At 18.1% G+C, this 22,379-nt stretch overlaps 1 protein-coding gene across 1 annotated transcript in view; it reads right to left on the bottom strand.

Moving 5' to 3' along the window:
- LOC145286323 (protocadherin Fat 4-like) overlaps window positions 1-22,379 on the bottom strand; it is a 342,844-nt gene that overhangs the window by 214,274 nt on the left and 106,191 nt on the right. The window contains exons 15-17 of the mRNA XM_080135245.1: window positions 20,044-20,176; window positions 4,622-4,701; window positions 1,923-2,013 (exon numbers count right to left, since the gene is read on the bottom strand). Of these exons, the coding sequence (XP_079991371.1) occupies window positions 1,923-2,013; window positions 4,622-4,701; window positions 20,044-20,176 (304 nt within the window). The remainder of the gene's footprint in view (window positions 1-1,922; window positions 2,014-4,621; window positions 4,702-20,043; window positions 20,177-22,379) is intronic.

Raw genomic sequence — 22,379 nt, 5'->3', positions numbered from 1 at the left:
CTGACGAGATACTAACTAGACACCTAATTATGGAAGACTTGACATGCTAACAAACGATATTTTGACAAAATACTTTGAGCTGTTTAGAAAGAATGCACAACAAAGCCGCACGTCCAACATATTGTTATATTTTTGCTGTGTTTAAAAGAATGACGACACTGATTTATGAAACTATAAGCATATACTTTTATTGTTGCTGATGCTGATAGATGGTTCGTTGCTAGGAGTGAGATGCATGCACGGAAATTCAACGGGCTGATTCTCCTCTGGCACAAATCGTCAACCAATAAAGATATCCGTTGCAGTTGTTATTATATAACCATGTGCTCGTCTGAGCTCCAATCCCTCGTCCCCCCTTGCCAATCTTTCACGAGAAACACCTGTCTGGCTGAAATTATTGTCAATAATTTTCCCCACTCTTTATCTGTGCCTAAATCCAAACGTAGATTCCATGAGCAAAGCTTCTTTCTTAGAACTGCACGCCAGTGGAACTCTCTGCCACTTGCCTGTTTCCCACCTGACTACACCTTGGACGCCTTCAAGTCCAACATAAACAAACTCCTGACACACCACCCCCTTAAGTAAGACACTCTATCAAAACCTCCAATACTAATGATTACTACAATACTATCTAATTGATTACTGTACATGCAATAACTCTTATCCTTGAGTGGCCTTCGGGCCTTGATAAGTGGTGACCCCCCCCATGTAAAAAAAAAACAAAAAAAAAACATTAAAATGCCCCCACGGGATAGCATTGTCACTATAACCAAGAACGTTTTATTCAGCTATTGTCGTTTCACTGAATTGACCTGATTTTGATTCTGATTGTGTAAGCTTTTGCTGAAAATAAACTTACGAACATTATTACTTCTTTTTGACAATTGATCAAGTTTGTTATTTCTTTTCATGCAGGTGCCTATGTTAGGTTCATAACTTTTATTCAAATAACCTTTTGGTACATTTGATAATTAATGGTCCCTTGATTTATCAGAGAGGAACCTATGTTTTCAGTGGCGTCCGTGCTTCTGTGCGTCCGTTAGTCCAGACTATTGCCAGATAACCGTCCATTAGTTTTTCCTGAAATTTTGCCACAAATTGTATTTCATTAAATAGATGTGCACAGTAAAAAAATTTTTTATTTTACAAAAATTCCAAATGCGCCCTCGGGAGCTTAAAAGAGGTAAAAAATTCCCCCAAATTGACAAAAATGACACATTTTGCCCCATAACTTTTGATCGATCCATTAGAATTTTTGGAAACTTGGCCAAAATGTGGAGCCAATTGCTCTTAATATACATCCAGTATGGGTAACATTCGCGTCCCCGGGGACTTTCTCTTTTTGTGGCACTTTTTTCATATTTCTCAACAAAGCCTTAATATGTCTGAGTATATAGTGGTTTTTCACAGTGGTCAACTCAAATATACATGTGTTAAGGCCTGAAACTGCACTGTTATCCATTTACACTGGGATTCAGCGTCTCCAGGGGCTCAAAAGAGGTCAAAATTCCCCACAATGGCCAACAATGACACTTTTTGCCCCATAGTGTTTGATCCATCCATTAGATTTTCCTGAAACTTGGCCAAAATGTGGAGGCCATTGTTTTTAATATAAATCTAGTATGGGTGACCCTGGTAAAATTCTGGTTTGAATCTCTCTGAGACTTTTAGGGCTAAAAAAACATGCCTTTTTGGATGTCTTTTTTCATATTACTCAAGAACTTGGTATGTATGTGTATTTTATATTGTTTTTACATTTGTCACAAAGTGCACACTTTTGTAAAAATGATTTCTCAGCACACACAGCCTAGATATTTAACATTCTTCATGCCAAAAAATCCAGACAAAAACGAAATCCTATGATAAAAATATCGTAAGCTTTATATTAAAAAATATTGGCTAAAAACAAAAGAATATCTCACATGTTTGGTATCGGATGCCGTAATATTTAAGCTGTACAAAGATTTTGTGTCAGCATCAACTTCCTTCTTGAGATATAAAAAACTGCAACGGCTACAAAAAAGAAAGAAAAGAGAAAATGGAATTTTTTTATTAATTTGCTTGTAGCAAAATGCTCAGCTGTTCACCTTCATATAAACAAGCAAAGACGCTAAATTTTAACAAAAGAAGTAAAAGAAATTATATTGTTTGGATTATTCAAACTACTCATCTTGAGTGTTATTTCCACAACGTTTTGGTCAATGTAACCTCCAACCTTCTTCCGGTGTATTCTATTTAACTCAGGAATCTTTGTCAAACTCGGGAATCTGCACAAAATTTCGAACAGAAGCCAGAAAGATTCCCGAGTTTGACAAGATGCACCTGAAGAAGGTCAGAGGTTACATCGACCGAAACATTGTGAAAATAACACTCAAAATGAAAGCAGTAGTCCGAATAAATCAAATAATAGGAATTATCAATCCTCATCTCAAAATTCAGAAACAGAAGTCAAAAACTTCAAAGTGAAATCAAATCAGAAATAAAAATAAAAATAATAATAAATAATAAAAATAAAAATAAATAATAAATAATAAAAAATAAAAATAAATTATAAATAATAAAAATAAACAAAATTTGGTAATTTTGTAATTTACACTTTTATATATTTTTTTTTTGGTAAATTTGAATCATTTATTTATTTTTGTTAATTTGGAATCAATTTTTTCAATTTTTTACTATAAATTTTTCTGTAAAAACAGATGTTATCAAACATTTAAAAAAATTTTAACACTCAAACAAAAACCAAAATTTTATTGTGCATAAAAGCTCCAACATTAAATGTTGCTTGTCGGTCTTACTTTTGTATGGAGTTGTTATTATTGTAACACACAACAAAATATACAACGTTAAACAGTGAATGAGCTCTATACCTAGTTATCGACTAATAGTGTTGTTGACCTGCAGTGCCTAGCTTGGCGACTGTGGCATAACACATCAATGACAAGGTGGAAGGAAATCAAACATGGGTTTCTCCTCTAGGAGTGATCAAAAGCCATGATGGTGGTGGTGGTGGTGGTGGTAGTAGTCGTGGTGGTGATAATGAAATCATCATCATCATCATTATCATCATCATCATCATTAAATGCTGTCTAGAAAGGCAAAATAAGGATATAAAAAAACAACGCTCACCAAAATATGTAACTTACAAAGCGTGTGAATTTATTACATGCAACTGGTACAAGACATGTTTATAAGAAAGTCAGAACGAGAAAAATCTCCACATGTCCATATCGCATGATGTCCGCAGATGAAAGACAATGAGATAGATAGAGAGAAAAAGGAAGTCAATATCGCTACCTATCTGATTAAACATGCAACTCTGGAAATAAGGGGGTGATAACCGTATATGTCTCAAACTTGAAAGTGCTGTGTATTGTGTCTATGTGTTGTGTGAGAGCAAGGCTGAATAATAGTTCGACAAGCATTCCTATAAAGCCTATAATTTTTATATCTGATTAAACATGCAACTCTGGAAATAAGGGGGTGATAACCGTATATGTCTCAAACTTGAAAGTGCTGTGTATTGTGTCTATGTGTTGTGTGAGAGCAAGGCTGAATAATAGTTCGACAAGCATTCCTATAAAGCCTATAATTTTTATATCTGATTAAACATGCAACTCTGGAAATAAGGGGGTGATAACCGTATATGTCTCAAACTTGAAAGTGCTGTGTATTGTGTCTATGTGTTGTGTGAGAGCAAGGCTGAATAATAGTTCGACAAGCATTCCTATAAAGCCTATAATTTTTATATCTGATTAAACATGCAACTCTGGAAATAAGGGGGTGATAACCGTATATGTCTCAAACTTGAAAGTGCTGTGTATTGTGTCTATGTGTTGTGTGAGAGCAAGGCTGAATAATAGTTCGACAAGCATTCCTATAAAGCCTATAATTTTTATATCTGATTAAACATGCAACTCTGGAAATAAGGGGGTGATAACCGTATATGTCTCAAACTTGAAAGTGCTGTGTATTGTGTCTATGTGTTGTGTGAGAGCAAGGCTGAATAATAGTTCGACAAGCATTCCTATAAAGCCTATAATTTTTATATCTGATTAAACATGCAACTCTGGAAATAAGGGGGTGATAACCGTATATGTCTCAAACTTGAAAGTGCTGTGTATTGTGTCTATGTGTTGTGTGAGAGCAAGGCTGAATAATAGTTCGACAAGCATTCCTATAAAGCCTATAATTTTTATATCTGATTAAACATGCAACTCTGGAAATAAGGGGGTGATAACCGTATATGTCTCAAACTTGAAAGTGCTGTGTATTGTGTCTATGTGTTGTGTGAGAGCAAGGCTGAATAATAGTTCGACAAGCATTCCTATAAAGCCTATAATTTTTATATATTTTGTACTTCTATTCTTTGTTAACATATATGTTTATTCAATTCCTCTCTTGTGTTTTTATTTCTGGTTCCTACCAAACCCACAACACAGATTATCTCTGGTCATGTCTTTATTTAATTCTCTTTTCTCTGACATCCATTATTGTCACTTCTTCCTATGTTTTCCTTGGACTTTATCTTTAAACTGGACCTGTTAGCTCAACTGTTCTACATCTTCTATAAAGCAATGACTAATATATTTTAAGGTGATGAATGAAGTGGCAGGCTTACCTTATTGTAGAATGCTTTATTCCAAATGTGTCGTCTGGCATAACTGCATAGGTTAGATTATCAGAGTCAGCATCCCTAGCCTGTAAAAGTAAATGAAAAATACAAAGGATTAAATGATATGTAAAATATTGAATGTCCTTGTGTCACACTAGGATGACCCGAATGCCGGATGTTTTAAAGCAAGTCAATTTTTATTTTTTATTTTTTATTTTCTATTTTTTTTCTATTTTTTATTTTCTATTTTTTATTTTCTATTCTTTATTTTCTCTTTTTTATTTTTTATTTTTTATTTTTATTTTCTATTTTTTATTTTTATTTTATATTTTATATTTTTTATTTTTTATTCTTTATTTTCTATTTTTTATTTTCTATTTTTTATTTTCTATTTTTTTATTTTCTATTCTTTATTTTCTATTTTTTATTTTCTATTTTTTATTTTCTATTTTTATTTTCTATTTTTTATTTTCTATTTTTAATTTTCCATTTTTTATTTTCTATTGTTTATTTGCTATTTTTTATTTTCTATTTTTTATTTTATTTTCTATTTTTATTTTTTATTTTTTTTTATTTTCTATTTTTTATTTTTATTTTCTATTTTTTATTTTCTATTTTCCATTTTTTATTTTCTATTTTTTATTTTCTATTTTTATTTTCTATTTTTTATTTTCTATAAAAAATAGAAAATAAAAAATAGAAAAAAAAAATAGAAAATAAAAAATAGAAAATAAAAATAAAAAATAAAAATAAAAATTAGAAAATAATTTTTTTATTTTTATTTTCATTTTCTATTCTTTATTTTCTTTTTTTTATTTTTATTTTCATTTTCTATTTTTTATTTTCTATTTTTTATTTTCTATTTTTTATTTTCTTTTTTTTATTTTTATTTTCATTTTCTATTCTTTATTTTCTATTTTTTATTTTCTATTTTTTATTTTCTATTTTTTATTTTCTATTTTTTATTTTCCATTTTTTATTTTTTATTTTCTATTTTTTTTCTATTTTTTATTTTCTATTCTTTATTTTCTATTCTTTATTTTCTCTTTTTTATTTTTTATTTTTTATTTTTATTTTCTATTTTTTATTTTATATTTTCTATTTTTTATTTTTTATTCTTTATTTTCTATTTTTTATTTTTATTTTCTATTTTTTATTTTCTATTTTTTATTTTCCATTTTTTATTTTCTATTTTTTATTTTCTATTTTTATTTTCTATTTTTATTTTCTATTTTTTATTTTCTATTTTTTATTTTCTATTTTTTATTTTCTATTTTTTATTTTCTATTTTTTATTTTCCATTTTTTATTTTCCATTTTTTATTTTCTATTTTTTATTTTTTATTTTCTATTTTTTTTCTATTTTTTATTTTCTATTTTTTATTTTCTATTTTTTATTTTCTATTCTTTATTTTCTCTTTTTTATTTTTTATTTTTTATTTTTATTTTCTATTTTTTATTTTATATTTTATATTTTTTATTTTTTATTCTTTATTTTCTATTTTTTATTTTTTATTTTCTATTTTTTATTTTCTATTTTTTATTTTTATTTTCTATTTTTTCTTTTTCTTTTTCTATTCTTTATTTTCTATTTTTTATTTTCTATTTTTTATTTTCTATTTTTTATTTTCTAATTTTTATTTTTATTTTTTATTTTTATTTTCTATTTTTTATTTTTTATTTTCTATTTTTTATTTTCTATTTTTTATTTTTATTTTTTATTTTCTATTTTTTTTTTCTATTCTTTATTTTCTATTTTTTATTTTCTATTTTTTATTTTCTATTTTCTATTTTTTATTTTCTATTTTTTATTTTCTATTTTTTATTTTCTATTTTTTATTTTTTATTTTTTATTTTCTATTCTTTATTTTCTATTTTTTATTTTCTATTCTTTATTTTCTATTTTTTATTTTCTATTCTTTATTTTCTTTTTTTTATTTTCTATTTTTTATTTTCTATTTTTTATTTTCTATTTTTTATTTTCTATTTTTTATTTTCTAATTTTTTTTTTAATTTTTTTTTTCTAATTTTTATTTTTTATTTTCTATTTTTTATTTTTTATTTTTATTTTTTTTTAATTTGTATTTTATATTTTTTATTTTTTATTCTTTATTTTCTATTTTTTATTTTTTATTTTCTATTTCTGTTTTTCTATTTTTTATTTTTATTTTTATTTTCTATTTTTTATTTTCTATATTTTATTTTCTATTCTTTATTTTCTATGTTTTATTTTCTATTTTTTATTTTCTATTCTTTATTTTCTATTTTTTATTTTCTATTTTTTATTTTTTATTTTTTATTTTCTATTTTTTTTCTATTTTTTATTTTCTATTTTTTATTTTCTATTCTTTATTTTCTATTTTTATTTTTATTTTTTTTTCTAGTGTTTATTTTCTATTTTTATTTTGTATTTTTTTTTCTATTTTCTATTTTTATTTTCTATTCTTTATTTTCTATTTTTTATTTTCTATTCTTTATTTTCTTTTTTTTATTTTTATTTTTTTTTCTATTTTTTATTTTCTATTTTTTATTTTCTTTTTTTTATTTTTATTTTTTATTTTCTATTTTTTATTTTCTATTTTTTATTTTCTATTTTTTATTTTCTATTTTTATTTTCTATTTTTTATTTTCTATTTTTTATTTTCCATTTTTTATTTTCTATTCTTTATTTTCTATTCTTTATTTTCTATTCTTTATTTTCTATTTTTTATTTTTATTTTTATTTTCTATTTTTTATTTTCTATTTTTATTTTCTATTCTTTATTTTCTATTTTTTATTTTCTATTCTTTATTTTCTATTTTTTATTTTCTATTCTTTATTTTCTTTTTTTATTTTTATTTTTTTTTCTATTCTTTATTTGCTATTTTTTATTTTCTTTTTTATTTTCTATTTTTTATTTTCTATTTTTTATTTTCAATTTTTTATTTTCTATTCTTTATTTTCTTTTTTTTATTTTCTATTTTTTATTTTCTATTTTTTATTTTCTAATTTTTATTTTCTAATTTTTATTTTTTATTTTCCATTTCTTATTTTTATTTTTTTTTTATTTTGTATTTTATATTTTTTATTTTTTATTCTTTATTTTCTATTTTTTATTTTCTATTTTTTATTTTTTATTTTCTATTTCTGTTTTTCTATTTTTTATTTTTTATTTTTATTTTCTATTTTTTATTTTTTATTTTCTATTTTTTATTTTTTTTTTTCTATTCTTTATTTTCTATTTTTTATTTTCTATTCTTTTATTTTCTATTTTTTATTTTCTATTTTTTATTTTCCATTTTTTATTTTCTATTCTTTTTTTCTATTTTTTATTTTCTATTCTTTATTTTCTATTTTTTATTTTTATTTTCTATTTTTTATTTTCTATTTTTTATTTTCTATTTTTTATATTTTATTTTCTATATTTTATTTTCTATTCTTTATTTTCTATGTTTTATTTTCTATTTTTTATTTTCTATTCTTTATTTTCTATTTTTTATTTTCTATTTTTTATTTTTTATTTTCTATTTTTTTTCTATTTTTTATTTTCTATTTTTTATTTTTTATTCTTTATTTTCTATTTTTATTTTTATTTTTTTTTTCTAGTGTTTATTTTCTATTTTTATTTTGTATTTTTTTTTCTATTTTCTATTTTTATTTTCTATTCTTTATTTTCTATTTTTTATTTTCTTTTTTTTATTTTTATTTTTTTTTCTATTTTTTATTTTCTATTTTTTATTTTCTTTTTTTTATTTTCTAATTTTTATTTTTATTTTTTATTTTTATTTTCTATTTTTTATTTTTTATTTTCTATTTTTTATTTTCTATTTTTTATTTTTATTTTCTATTTTTTATTTTCTATTTTTTATTTTCTATTTTCTATTTTTTATTTTCTATTTTTTATTATTTATTTTTTATTTTCTATTCTTTATTTTCTATTTTTTATTTTCTATTCTTTATTTTCTATTTTTTATTTTCTATTCTTTATTTTCTATTTTTTATTTTTATTTTTATTTTCTAGTGTTTATTTTTTTATTTTTTATTTTTATTTTCTATTTTTTATTTTTTTTTCTATTTTTTATTTTTTTTTTCTATTCTTTATTTTCTATTTTTTATTTTCTATTTTTTATTTTTATTTTTTATTGTCTATTTTTTATTTTCTATTCTTTATTTTCTATTTTTTATTTTCTATTTTTTATTTTCAATTCTTTTATTTTCTATTTTTTATTTTCTTTTTTTTATTTCCCATTTTTTATTTTCTATTCTTTATTTTCTATTTTTTATTTTCTATTCTTTATTTTCTATTTTTTATTTTCTATTCTTTATTTTCTATTTTTTATTTTTATTTTTATTTTCTAGTGTTTATTTTCTATTTTTATTTTCTATTTTTTATTTTCTATTTTTATTTTCTATTCTTTATTTTCTATTTTTTATTTTTTTATTTTTTATTCTTTATTTTCTAATTTTTATTTTTTTTTCTATTTTTTATTTTTTTTTTCTATTCTTTATTTTCTATTTTTTATTTTCTATTTTTATTTTTATTTTTTATTGTCTATTTTTTATTTTCTATTTTTTATTTTCTATTTTTTATTTTCTATTCTTTTATTTTCTATTTTTTATTTTCTTTTTTTTATTTCCCATTTTTTATTTTCTATTCTTTATTTTCTATTTTTTATTTTCTATTCTTTATTTTCTATTTTTATTTTTATTTTTTTTTCTAGTGTTTATTTTCTATTTTTATTTTCTATTTTTTATTTTCTATTTTCGATTTTTATTTTCTATTCTTTATTTTCTATTTTTTTTTCTATTCTTTATTTTCTTTTTTTTTCTTTTTCTTTTTCTTTTTCTATTCTTTATTTTCTATTTTTTATTTTCTTTTTTATTTTCTATTTTTTATTTTCTATTTTTTATTTTCCATTTTTTATTTTTATTTTTTTTTTCTATTCTTCATTTTCTATTCTTTATTTTCTTTTTTTTATTTTCTATTTTTTATTTTCTATTTTTTATTTTCTATTTTTTATTTTCTATTTTTTATTTTCTAATTTTTATTTTCTAATTTTTATTTTCTAATTTTTATTTTTTATTTTCTATTTTTTATTTTTTATTTTTATTTTTTTTTTATTTTGTATTTTATATTTTTTATTTTTTATTCTTTATTTTCTATTTTTAATTTTCTATTTTTTATTTTTTATTTTCTATTTCTGTTTTTCTATTTTTTATTTTTATTTTTATTTTCTATTTTTTATTTTCTATTTTTTATTTTTTTTTTCTATTCTTTATTTTCTATTTTTTATTTTCTATTCTTTTATTTTCTATTTTTTATTTTCTATTTTTTATTTTCCATTTTTTATTTTCTATTCTTTTTTTCTATTTTTTATTTTCTATTCTTTATTTTCTATTTTTTATTTTTATTTTCTATTTTTTATTTTCTATTTTTTATTTTTTATTTTCTATATTTTATTTTCTATTCTTTATTTTCTATGTTTTATTTTCTATTTTTTATTTTCTATTTTTTATTTTTTTTTTTTATTTTTTTTTTTTTTCTATTTTTTATTTTCTTTTTTTTTTTTTTCTATTCTTTATTTTCTATTTTTATTTTTTTTTTTCTAGTGTTTATTTTCTATTTTTATTTTGTATTTTTTTTTTCTATTTTCTATTTTTATTTTCTATTCTTTATTTTCTATTTTTTATTTTCTATTCTTTATTTTCTTTTTTTTATTTTTATTTTTTTTTTCTATTTTTTATTTTCTATTTTTTATTTTCTTTTTTTTATTTTTATTTTTTATTTTCTATTTTTTATTTTCTATTTTTTATTTTCTTTTTTTTATTTTCTATTTTTTATTTTCTATTTTTATTTTCTATTTTTTATTTTCTATTTTTTATTTTCCATTTTTTATTTTCTATTCTTTATTTTCTATTTTTTATTTTCTATTTTTTATTTTCTATTTTTTATTTTTATTTTTATTTTCTATTTTTTATTTTCAATTTTTTATTTTCTATTCTTTATTTTCTATTTTTTATTTTCTATTTTTTATTTTCAATTTTTTATTTTCTATTCTTTATTTTCTTTTTTTTATTTTCTATTTTTTATTTTCTATTTTTTATTTTTATTTTTTTTTTATTTTGTATTTTCTATTTTTTATTTTTATTTTTTTTTTATTTTGTATTTTATATTTTTTATTTTTTATTCTTTATTTTCTATTTTTTATTTTCTATTTTTTTTTTTTATTTTCTATTTCTGTTTTTCTATTTTTTATTTTTTATTTTTATTTTCTATTTTTTATTTTTTATTTTCTATTTTTTATTTTTTTTTTCTATTCTTTATTTTCTATTTTTTATTTTCTATTCTTTTATTTTCTATTTTTTTTTCTAGTGTTTATTTTCTATTTTTATTTTGTATTTTTTTTTTCTATTTTCTATTTTTATTTTCTATTCTTTATTTTCTATTTTTTATTTTCTTTTTTATATTTTCTATTTTTTATTTTCTATTTTTTATTTTCTATTTTTTATTTTCTATTTTTTATTTTCTATTCTTTATTTTCTATTCTTTATTTTCTATTTTTTATTTTTATTTTTATTTTCTATTCTTTATTTTATATTTTTATTTTCTATTTTTTATTTTCTATTTTTTATTTTCTATTTTTTATTTTCTATTGTGTATTTGCTATTTTTTATTTTATATTTTATATTTTTTTTATTTTCTATTTTTATTTTTTATTTTTATTTTTTATTTTCTATTTTTAATTTTCCATTTTTTATTTTCTATTCTTTATTTTCTATTTTTTATTTTCTTTTTTTTATTTTCTAATTTTTATTTTTATTTTTTATTTTTATTTTCTATTTTTTATTTTTTATTTTCTATTTTTTATTTTCTATTTTTTATTTTTATTTTCTATTTTTTATTTTCTATTTTTTATTTTCTATTTTCTATTTTTTATTTTCTATTTTTTATTATTTATTTTTTATTTTCTATTCTTTATTTTCTATTTTTTATTTTCTATTCTTTATTTTCTATTTTTTATTTTCTATTCTTTATTTTCTATTTTTTATTTTTATTTTTATTTTCTAGTGTTTATTTTTTTATTTTTTATTTTTATTTTCTATTTTTTATTTTTTTTTCTATTTTTTATTTTTTTTTTCTATTCTTTATTTTCTATTTTTTATTTTCTATTTTTTATTTTTATTTTTTATTGTCTATTTTTTATTTTCTATTCTTTATTTTCTATTTTTTATTTTCTATTTTTTATTTTCAATTCTTTTATTTTCTATTTTTTATTTTCTTTTTTTTATTTCCCATTTTTTATTTTCTATTCTTTATTTTCTATTTTTTATTTTCTATTCTTTATTTTCTATTTTTTATTTTCTATTCTTTATTTTCTATTTTTTATTTTTATTTTTATTTTCTAGTGTTTATTTTCTATTTTTATTTTCTATTTTTTATTTTCTATTTTTATTTTCTATTCTTTATTTTCTATTTTTTATTTTTTTATTTTTTATTTTTATTTTCTAATTTTTATTTTTTTTTCTATTTTTTATTTTTTTTTTCTATTCTTTATTTTCTATTTTTTATTTTCTATTTTTATTTTTATTTTTTATTGTCTATTTTTTATTTTCTATTTTTTATTTTCTATTTTTTATTTTCTATTCTTTTATTTTCTATTTTTTATTTTCTTTTTTTTATTTCCCATTTTTTATTTTCTATTCTTTATTTTCTATTTTTTATTTTCTATTCTTTATTTTCTATTTTTATTTTTATTTTTTTTTCTAGTGTTTATTTTCTATTTTTATTTTCTATTTTTTATTTTCTATTTTCGATTTTTATTTTTTATTCTTTATTTTCTATTTTTTTTTCTATTCTTTATTTTCTTTTTTTTCTTTTTCTTTTTCTTTTTCTATTCTTTATTTTCTATTTTTTATTTTCTTTTTTATTTTCTATTTTTTATTTTCTATTTTTTATTTTCCATTTTTTATTTTTATTTTTTTTTTCTATTCTTCATTTTCTATTCTTTATTTTCTTTTTTTTATTTTCTATTTTTTATTTTCTATTTTTTATTTTCTATTTTTTATTTTCTATTTTTTATTTTCTAATTTTTATTTTCTAATTTTTATTTTCTAATTTTTATTTTTTATTTTCTATTTTTTATTTTTTATTTTTATTTTTTTTTTATTTTGTATTTTATATTTTTTATTTTTTATTCTTTATTTTCTATTTTTAATTTTCTATTTTTTATTTTTTATTTTCTATTTCTGTTTTTCTATTTTTTATTTTTATTTTTATTTTCTATTTTTTATTTTCTATTTTTTATTTTTTTTTTCTATTCTTTATTTTCTATTTTTTATTTTCTATTCTTTTATTTTCTATTTTTTATTTTCTATTTTTTATTTTCCATTTTTTATTTTCTATTCTTTTTTTCTATTTTTTATTTTCTATTCTTTATTTTCTATTTTTTATTTTTATTTTCTATTTTTTATTTTCTATTTTTTATTTTTTATTTTCTATATTTTATTTTCTATTCTTTATTTTCTATGTTTTATTTTCTATTTTTTATTTTCTATTTTTTATTTTTTTTTTTTTATTTTTTTTTTTTTTCTATTTTTTATTTTCTTTTTTTTTTTTTCTATTCTTTATTTTCTATTTTTATTTTTTTTTTTCTAGTGTTTATTTTCTATTTTTATTTTGTATTTTTTTTTTCTATTTTCTATTTTTATTTTCTATTCTTTATTTTCTATTTTTTATTTTCTATTCTTTATTTTCTTTTTTTTATTTTTATTTTTTTTTTCTATTTTTTATTTTCTATTTTTTATTTTCTTTTTTTTATTTTTATTTTTTATTTTCTATTTTTTATTTTCTATTTTTTATTTTCTTTTTTTTATTTTCTATTTTTTATTTTCTATTTTTATTTTCTATTTTTTATTTTCTATTTTTTATTTTCCATTTTTTATTTTCTATTCTTTATTTTCTATTTTTTATTTTCTATTTTTTATTTTCTATTTTTTATTTTTATTTTTATTTTCTATTTTTTATTTTCTATTTTTATTTTCTATTCTTTATTTTCTATTTTTTATTTTCTATTCTTTATTTTCTATTTTTTATTTTCTATTCTTTATTTTCTTTTTTTATTTTTATTTTTTTTTCTATTCTTTATTTTCTATTTTTTATTTTCTTTTTTTATTTTCTATTTTTTATTTTCTATTTTTTATTTTCAATTTTTTATTTTCTATTCTTTATTTTCTATTTTTTATTTTCTATTTTTTATTTTCAATTTTTTATTTTCTATTCTTTATTTTCTTTTTTTTATTTTCTATTTTTTATTTTCTATTTTTTATTTTTATTTTTTTTTTATTTTGTATTTTCTATTTTTTATTTTTATTTTTTTTTTATTTTGTATTTTATATTTTTTATTTTTTATTCTTTATTTTCTATTTTTTATTTTCTATTTTTTTTTTTTATTTTCTATTTCTGTTTTTCTATTTTTTATTTTTTATTTTTATTTTCTATTTTTTATTTTTTATTTTCTATTTTTTATTTTTTTTTTCTATTCTTTATTTTCTATTTTTTATTTTCTATTCTTTTATTTTCTATTTTTTTTTTCTATTGTTTATTTTCTATTTTTATTTTGTATTTTTTTTTTCTATTTTCTATTTTTATTTTCTATTCTTTATTTTCTATTTTTTATTTTCTTTTTTTATATTTTCTATTTTTTATTTTCTATTTTTTATTTTCTATTTTTTATTTTCTATTTTTTATTTTCCATTCTTTATTTTCTATTCTTTATTTTCTATTTTTTATTTTTATTTTTATTTTCTATTCTTTATTTTATATTTTTATTTTCTATTTTTTATTTTCTATTTTTTATTTTCTATTGTTTATTTGCTATTTTTTATTTTATATTTTATACTTTTTTTTATTTTCTATTTTTATTTTTTATTTTTATTTTTTATTTTCTATTTTTAATTTTCCATTTTTTATTTTCTATTCTTTATTTTCTATTTTTTATTTTCTATTGTTATTTTCTATTTTTTATTTTCTGTTTTCTATTTTTATTTTCTATTCTTTATTTTCTATTATTTATTTTCTATTTTTATTTTCTATTTTTTATTTTCCATTTTTTATTTTCTATTCTTTTTTTCTATTTTTTATTTTCTATTCTTTATTTTCTAGTTTTTTATTTTTATTTTTTTTTATTTTTTATTTTATATTTTTTATTTTCTATTTTTTATTTTCTATTCTTTATTTTCTATTTTTTATTTTTATTTTCTATTTTTTATTTTCTATTCTTTTATTTTCTATTTTTTATTTTCTATTTTTTATTTTCCATTTTTTATTTTCTATTTTTTATTTTCGATTCTTTATTTTCTATTCTTTATTTTCTATTTTTTATTTTTATTTTTATTTTCTATTCTTTATGTTCTATTTTTTATTTTCTATTTTTTATTTTCTATTTTTTATTTTCTATTTTCTATTTTCTATTTTTTATTTTCTATTTTTTATTTTCTATCTTTTATTTTCTATTCTTTATTTTCTATTCTTTATTTTCTATTCTTTATTTTCTATTCTTTATTTTCTATTCTTTATTTTCTATTCTTTATTTTCTATTTTTTATTTTCTATTTTTATATTTTCTATTCTTTATTTTCTATTCTTTATTTTCTATTCTTTATTTTCTATTTTTTATTTTCTATTTTTATATTTTCTATTTTTTATTTTCTATTCTTTATTTTCTATTTTTTATTTTCTATTCTTTATTTTCTATTTTTTATTTTCTATTCTTTATTTTCTATTTTTATATTTTCTTTTTTTTATTTTCTATTTTTTATTTTCTATTTTTATTTTCTATTTTATTTTCTATTCTTTATTTTCTATTTTCTATTTTCTATTCTTTATTTTCTATTCTTTATTTTCTATTTTTTATTTTATATTTTTATATTTTCTATTTTTTATTTTCTATTTTTTATTTTCTATTTTTTATTTTCTATTCTTTATTTTCTATTCTTTATTTTCTATTCTTTATTTTCTATTTTTTTTTCTATTTTTCTATTTTCTATTTTTTATTTTCTATTTTTTATTTTCTATTTTTATTTTCTATTCTTTATTTTCTATTCTTTATTTTCTATTTTTTATTTTCTATTTTTATATTTTCTATTTTTTATTTTCTATTTTTTATTTCCTATTTTTTATTTTCTATTTTTTATTTTCTATTTTTTATTTTCTATTTTTTATTTTCTATTCTTTATTTTCTATTTTTTTTTTCTATTTTTTATTTTCTATTTTTTTATTTTTTTTTTTATTTTCTATTCTTTATTTTCTATTTTTTATTTTCTATTTTTTATTTTCTATTCTTTATTTTCTATTTTTTTTTTCTATTTTTTTTCTATTTTTTTTTCTATTTTTTATTTTCCATTTTTTATTTTCTATTTTTTATTTTCTTTTTTTTATTTTCTATTCTTTATTTTCTATTTTTATTTTCCATTTTTTATTTTCTATTTTTTATTTTCTATTCTTTATTTTCTATTCTTTATTTTCTATTTTTTATTTTCTATTTTTTATTTTCTATTCTTTATTTTCTATTTTTTTTTTCTATTTTTTTTCTATTTTTTTTTCTATTTTTTATTTTCCATTTTTTATTTTCTATTTTTTATTTTCTTTTTTTTATTTTCTATTCTTTATTTTCTATTTTTATTTTCCATTTTTTATTTTCTATTTTTTATTTTCTATTCTTTATTTTCTATTTTTTATTTTCTATTTTTTATTTTTTATTTTTATTTTTTATTTTTTTTCTATTTTTTATTTTCTATTTTTTATTTTCTATTCTTTATTTTCTATTTTTATTTTTTTTTTTCTAGTGTTTATTTTCTATTTTTATTTTGTATTTTTTTTTCTATTTTCTATTTTTATTTTCTATTCTTTATTTTCTATTTTTTATTTTCTATTTTTTATTTTCTATTCTTTATTTTCTTTTTTTTATTTTTATTTTTTTTTTCTATTTTTTATTTTCTATTTTTTATTTTATTTTTTTTATTTTTATTTTTTATTTTCTATTTTTTATTTTCTATTTTTTATTTTCTATTTTTTATTTTCTATTTTTATTTTCTATTTTTTATTTTCTATTTTTTATTTTCCATTTTTTATTTTCTATTCTTTATTTTCTATTTTTTATTTTCTATTCTTTATTTTCTATTTTTTATTTTTATTTTTATTTTCTATTTTTTATTTTCTATTTTTATTTTCTATTCTTTATTTTCTATTTTTTATTTTCTATTCTTTATTTTCTATTTTTTATTTTCTATTCTTTATTTTCTTTTTTTATTTTTATTTTTTTTTCTATTCTTTATTTTCTATTTTTTATTTTCTTTTTTTATTTTCTATTTTTTATTTTCTATTTTTTATTTTCAATTTTTTATTTTCTATTCTTTATTTTCTTTTTTTTATTTTCTATTTTTAATTTTCTATTTTTTATTTTTATTTTTTTTTTATTTTGTATTTTCTATTTTTTATTTTTATTTTTTTTTTATTTTGTATTTTATATTTTTTATTTTTTATTCTTTATTTTCTATTTTTTATTTTCTATTTTTTTTTTATTTTCTATTTCTGTTTTTCTATTTTTTATTTTTTATTTTTATTTTCTATTTTTTATTTTTTATTTTCTATTTTTTATTTTTTTTTTCTATTCTTTATTTTCTATTTTTTATTTTCTATTCTTTTATTTTATATTTTTTTTTTCTAGTGTTTATTTTCTATTTTTATTTTGTATTTTTTTTTTCTATTTTCTATTTTTATTTTCTATTCTTTATTTTCTATTTTTTATTTTCTTTTTTTATATTTTCTATTTTTTATTTTCTATTTTTTATTTTCTATTTTTTATTTTCTATTTTTTATTTTCCATTCTTTATTTTCTATTCTTTATTTTCTATTTTTTATTTTTATTTTTATTTTCTATTCTTTATTTTATATTTTTATTTTCTATTTTTTATTTTCTATTTTTTATTTTCTATTGTTTATTTGCTATTTTTTATTTTATATTTTATACTTTTTTTTATTTTCTATTTTTATTTTTTATTTTTATTTTTTATTTTCTATTTTTAATTTTCCATTTTTTATTTTCTATTCTTTATTTTCTATTTTTTATTTTCTATTGTTATTTTCTATTTTTTATTTTCTGTTTTCTATTTTTATTTTCTATTCTTTATTTTCTATTATTTATTTTCTATTTTTATTTTCTATTTTTTATTTTCCATTTTTTATTTTCTATTCTTTTTTTCTATTTTTTATTTTCTATTCTTTATTTTCTAGTTTTTTATTTTTATTTTTTTTTATTTTTTATTTTATATTTTTTATTTTCTATTTTTTATTTTCTATTCTTTATTTTCTATTTTTTATTTTTATTTTCTATTTTTTATTTTCTATTCTTTTATTTTCTATTTTTTATTTTCTATTTTTTATTTTCCATTTTTTATTTTCTATTTTTTATTTTCGATTCTTTATTTTCTATTCTTTATTTTCTATTTTTTATTTTTATTTTTATTTTCTATTCTTTATGTTCTATTTTTTATTTTCTATTTTTTATTTTCTATTTTTTATTTTCTATTTTCTATTTTCTATTTTTTATTTTCTATTTTTTATTTTCTATCTTTTATTTTCTATTCTTTATTTTCTATTCTTTATTTTCTATTCTTTATTTTCTATTCTTTATTTTCTATTCTTTATTTTCTATTCTTTATTTTCTATTTTTTATTTTCTATTTTTATATTTTCTATTTTTTATTTTCTATTCTTTATTTTCTATTTTTTATTTTCTATTCTTTATTTTCTATTTTTTATTTTCTATTCTTTATTTTCTATTTTTATATTTTCTATTTTTTATTTTCTATTTTTTATTTTCTATTTTTATTTTCTATTTTTATTTTCTATTCTTTATTTTCTATTTTCTATTTTCTATTCTTTATTTTCTATTCTTTATTTTCTTTTTTTTATTTTATATTTTTATATTTTCTATTTTTTATTTTCTATTTTTTATTTTCTATTTTTTATTTTCTATTCTTTATTTTCTATTCTTTATTTTCTATTCTTTATTTTCTATTTTTTTTTCTATTTTTCTATTTTCTATTTTTTATTTTCTATTTTTTATTTTCTATTTTTATTTTCTATTCTTTATTTTCTATTCTTTATTTTCTATTTTTTATTTTCTATTTTTATATTTTCTATTTTTTATTTTCTATTTTTTATTTCCTATTTTTTATTTTCTATTTTTTATTTTCTATTTTTTATTTTCTATTTTTTATTTTCTATTCTTTATTTTCTATTTTTTTTTTCTATTTTTTATTTTCTATTTTTTTATTTTTTTTTTTATTTTCTATTCTTTATTTTCTTTTTTTTATTTTCTATTTTTTATTTTCTATTCTTTATTTTCTATTTTTTTTTTCTATTTTTTTTCTATTTTTTTTTCTATTTTTTATTTTCCATTTTTTATTTTCTATTTTTTATTTTCTATTCTTTATTTTCTATTTTTTATTTTTATTTTCTATTTTTTATTTTCTATTTTTTATTTTCTATTCTTTATTTTCTATTTTTATTTTCTATTTTTTATTTTCTATTTTTTATTTTCTATTTTTTATTTTCTATTTTTTATTTTCTATTTTTTATTGTCTATTCTTTATTTTCTATTTTTTATTTTCTCACACGCGCTCCAACCAACCCCTTCCACCTCCCCGCTGGCCGCCTCCTCCCCCAATGTAAACAGAAAACAGTAAAATCTCCTTACGCCCATCCAAAAAAAATATTAAAGAAAAGAATCCCCCCCCAAAAAAAAACTTAAAAGAAAAGAAATTAGTATTTGTGCACAATAATATATATTATAGCTAATGTTAATATTTCTTTATTGTATATTTTAATTTTTGACCACTGTTTCGAATCTATGTGTATAGTAATACAAACCCATCAATTAATTAGTTAATTAATGAACTCCCATATCATGTAATACCTTCTCCATGCTGCTACTGCCCAGTCCTGTTAAAATCCCACTCTAGCATATTCAAAGTGCCATAATTATCTAATAATCCCATAGATAACCCTCTGTCACCCCAATCCAATTTATACCCTTTATAAAAGACTCTCAAATATACTTCTTGCTAGATGTCGTATCTATATTTTGTTACCTAGCTCATCTCCTCCTTTTCTGATGAGAAGCATTTAGCGTTCGAAATGCTTAGCATAAAGAGCTTTCATAACCTCTACACACTTTTTCCTTTTGTATCTAAGCTCCACCTGCATGTTGAGCTTTTTATTGTATCGAAAAGTGTCCATTTAAAATATACTTATATACTTCTTTGACTCCTTATATATATATATATATATATATATATATATATATATATATATATATATATATATATATATGTAGAGAGAGAGAGAGAGAGAGAGAGAGAGAGAGAGAGAGGGGTGGCTGTTACTTACAAATACATCCAAGACAATCTTTTCTCGTGGTGTTGATTCCAGAATGCTAATTTGTGACGGCATGTTGGGAAAGAATTCTGGTGCAAATAGATTTTCTTTTTTGACGTGCACTTCAACCAAAGCAGAGGCCGACCTGATATCAAGAGAAAAAGGCACACAAAACATCAAAGAATAAGTTATCAAAATATTCACACTGCACAATAGTCAGCATTATCGATGCATGTTCTATTAAAGTATTTAGAGCATCTCTCACATCACCACTGACCGAATCAGACAAATAAATGATGGCTGTGCATGAACGTCTGGAGCGCACTTTATCATACGACGGTCCTTCCAAAAGTAAAGCCTTTTTTTTTTTTTACCTCTGAACGTTGAAGAGTTACGAACACGGGAATTGTATCATTAAAACGAGCGACCATTTCTGCTTCATAATTTATTTTCCTACATAGTCACCACCATTTTTAATGCGCTTTTGCTCGGAATTTAATGATACATCTCTGTTTCTGATGCATGTCCATGACAAGGGTAGCTTCCTTAGAGTCTTACACTATCAATATCTTTAACAGAGAGATGAAACTTTCAGGTCATCAATGCAAAAGTTCAGTCATCATAACAATAAAATTTGCAATCCCTTCTGATCCATTCAGGCGGAATAAAAATAGGAAGCTTTACTTTTGGAACGCCCCTTGTATTTATGCTGGTGAAAAAATAAAGTCTAATTTTGTGGTAGTATTTAGTATTATAGTATTTATGGAGCAATAGTTGCTCGCTATATATTGGGTATAATTAATGCTGCTCTGAGGAATTGGCAATTTTTTCTTTTTACTAGGGGGAGTCAAAGATTATGAAAGCTTAAAGGCTACTCAAGGATAAGGGTTAATAAGTGTCAGGTGACCAGTAATGCTCGATAAATTTGTACTGACTATTATTGTTACATATCACTTCTTGTGTTGGACGCACTAAAGGTTCGTTCGAAAGGTTGCTTTTGTTTTATATTTCTTTTTTCGAACTGAAATTATAGTTTACAGCAAGGAGACGACTACCCTTATTTACTTAAAATTTGTCTCTCTTTTCCCCATCCCCTCTCTCTTCCTCCCCGTCTTTCTCTCTTTATCTTCATATAATGTCACATTTCCCTTGTACAGTAGTCAAACATTCTTTTGATGTTTTGCAAACTTACACTCCAGTTTTCACGGTTCAGTAGTTCAACTATTTTCGAATTCTATTCTGTATGGTTGTGTTCTGTGATTCAATAATGAATGTAAAAGTTCGCCCCTGGAATAACCTCTATATTAGGCAAGTGTAGTGCTTTCAGCAAACTCTCCTATCTCATGTGTTGGGTTTGTTCAGATGGATCTGTTATTGTACTGCGATCGGATGAGAGAAAACTGGGTGAAGGTCCAACATTTATTGCCATACAACAACGCTTCGGACAGAGCTACTATGCAAATTATCCCGGATGTAAAAAAGGACAACTTACGATGCTCTCAGAGGCAACAGCTCACAAAATTTCAACCTTGCTGTCTTCAACCTTAGCCTATCTCGTAGCAAAACGAGTCCAATCACTTGCTTGCTTCCAAGTTTTCTTTGGCCGGGCAATCTTACTGCGATTCAAGACATCCATGCTTCTCAAGATGAGTGCAACTAATTCGTCCTAGCATAACGTGTTGAGTTTGATCAGATTTTGTATTGCCGATCCACTTAATCATGGATCTGTTATTGTGCTGCAGTCAGATGAGAGAGGATCAGGTAAGGATCCAGCACTTACTGCCCTACAACTTGACAAAGCTTCTATACAAATGACCCCAGATGTAGAAGAGGACAACCTTTTGATTTTACATCCACCACCTGTGTTTAGCATATTTCTTACGGAGCAGAAAGAGTCTACTACTCCCAGGTATTTTATTATGGAATATCCACTTAACTACGACTTACCTCTGGCTGGATCATCTCAACAGGAGTATGAATCTTCTTATGGAGGAAGTTTATTATGTGCGTTCTCATTAAAATTTCTTCATTGATTACATCAAATGCAATCATTGAAAAATCAACTTTGTATGACAATTTGAATGCCTTTTAGACACAATTCTCAAGCATCTAAGAATTTATCAGAATACTGACTTGAAGATACTTTGCTTTATAAGTAAATTCTGACCAACTCTTCAAAACAAAATAGTATTGTAGCATTTGAGGTGTACTTATGCATATACATGTGGACAGCCGGTGACAAACACATTAAACGTTGAGGTGCACACATGCATCCAGTGACAATGCACCGAATGATGGAGTCAGAGTGTCAGATCAAGATGACAAGGGAAAAGGTCAACTACTTGATG

This window comes from Euprymna scolopes, chromosome 10 (genome assembly GCF_053919585.1).
Source record: "Euprymna scolopes isolate OS-2025 chromosome 10, ASM5391958v1, whole genome shotgun sequence".
Classification (NCBI taxonomy): Eukaryota; Metazoa; Mollusca; class Cephalopoda; order Sepiida; family Sepiolidae; genus Euprymna; species Euprymna scolopes.
The sequence above is the reverse complement of the archived record's forward strand: the minus strand, read 5'-3'. Positions and strand labels throughout refer to the sequence as shown.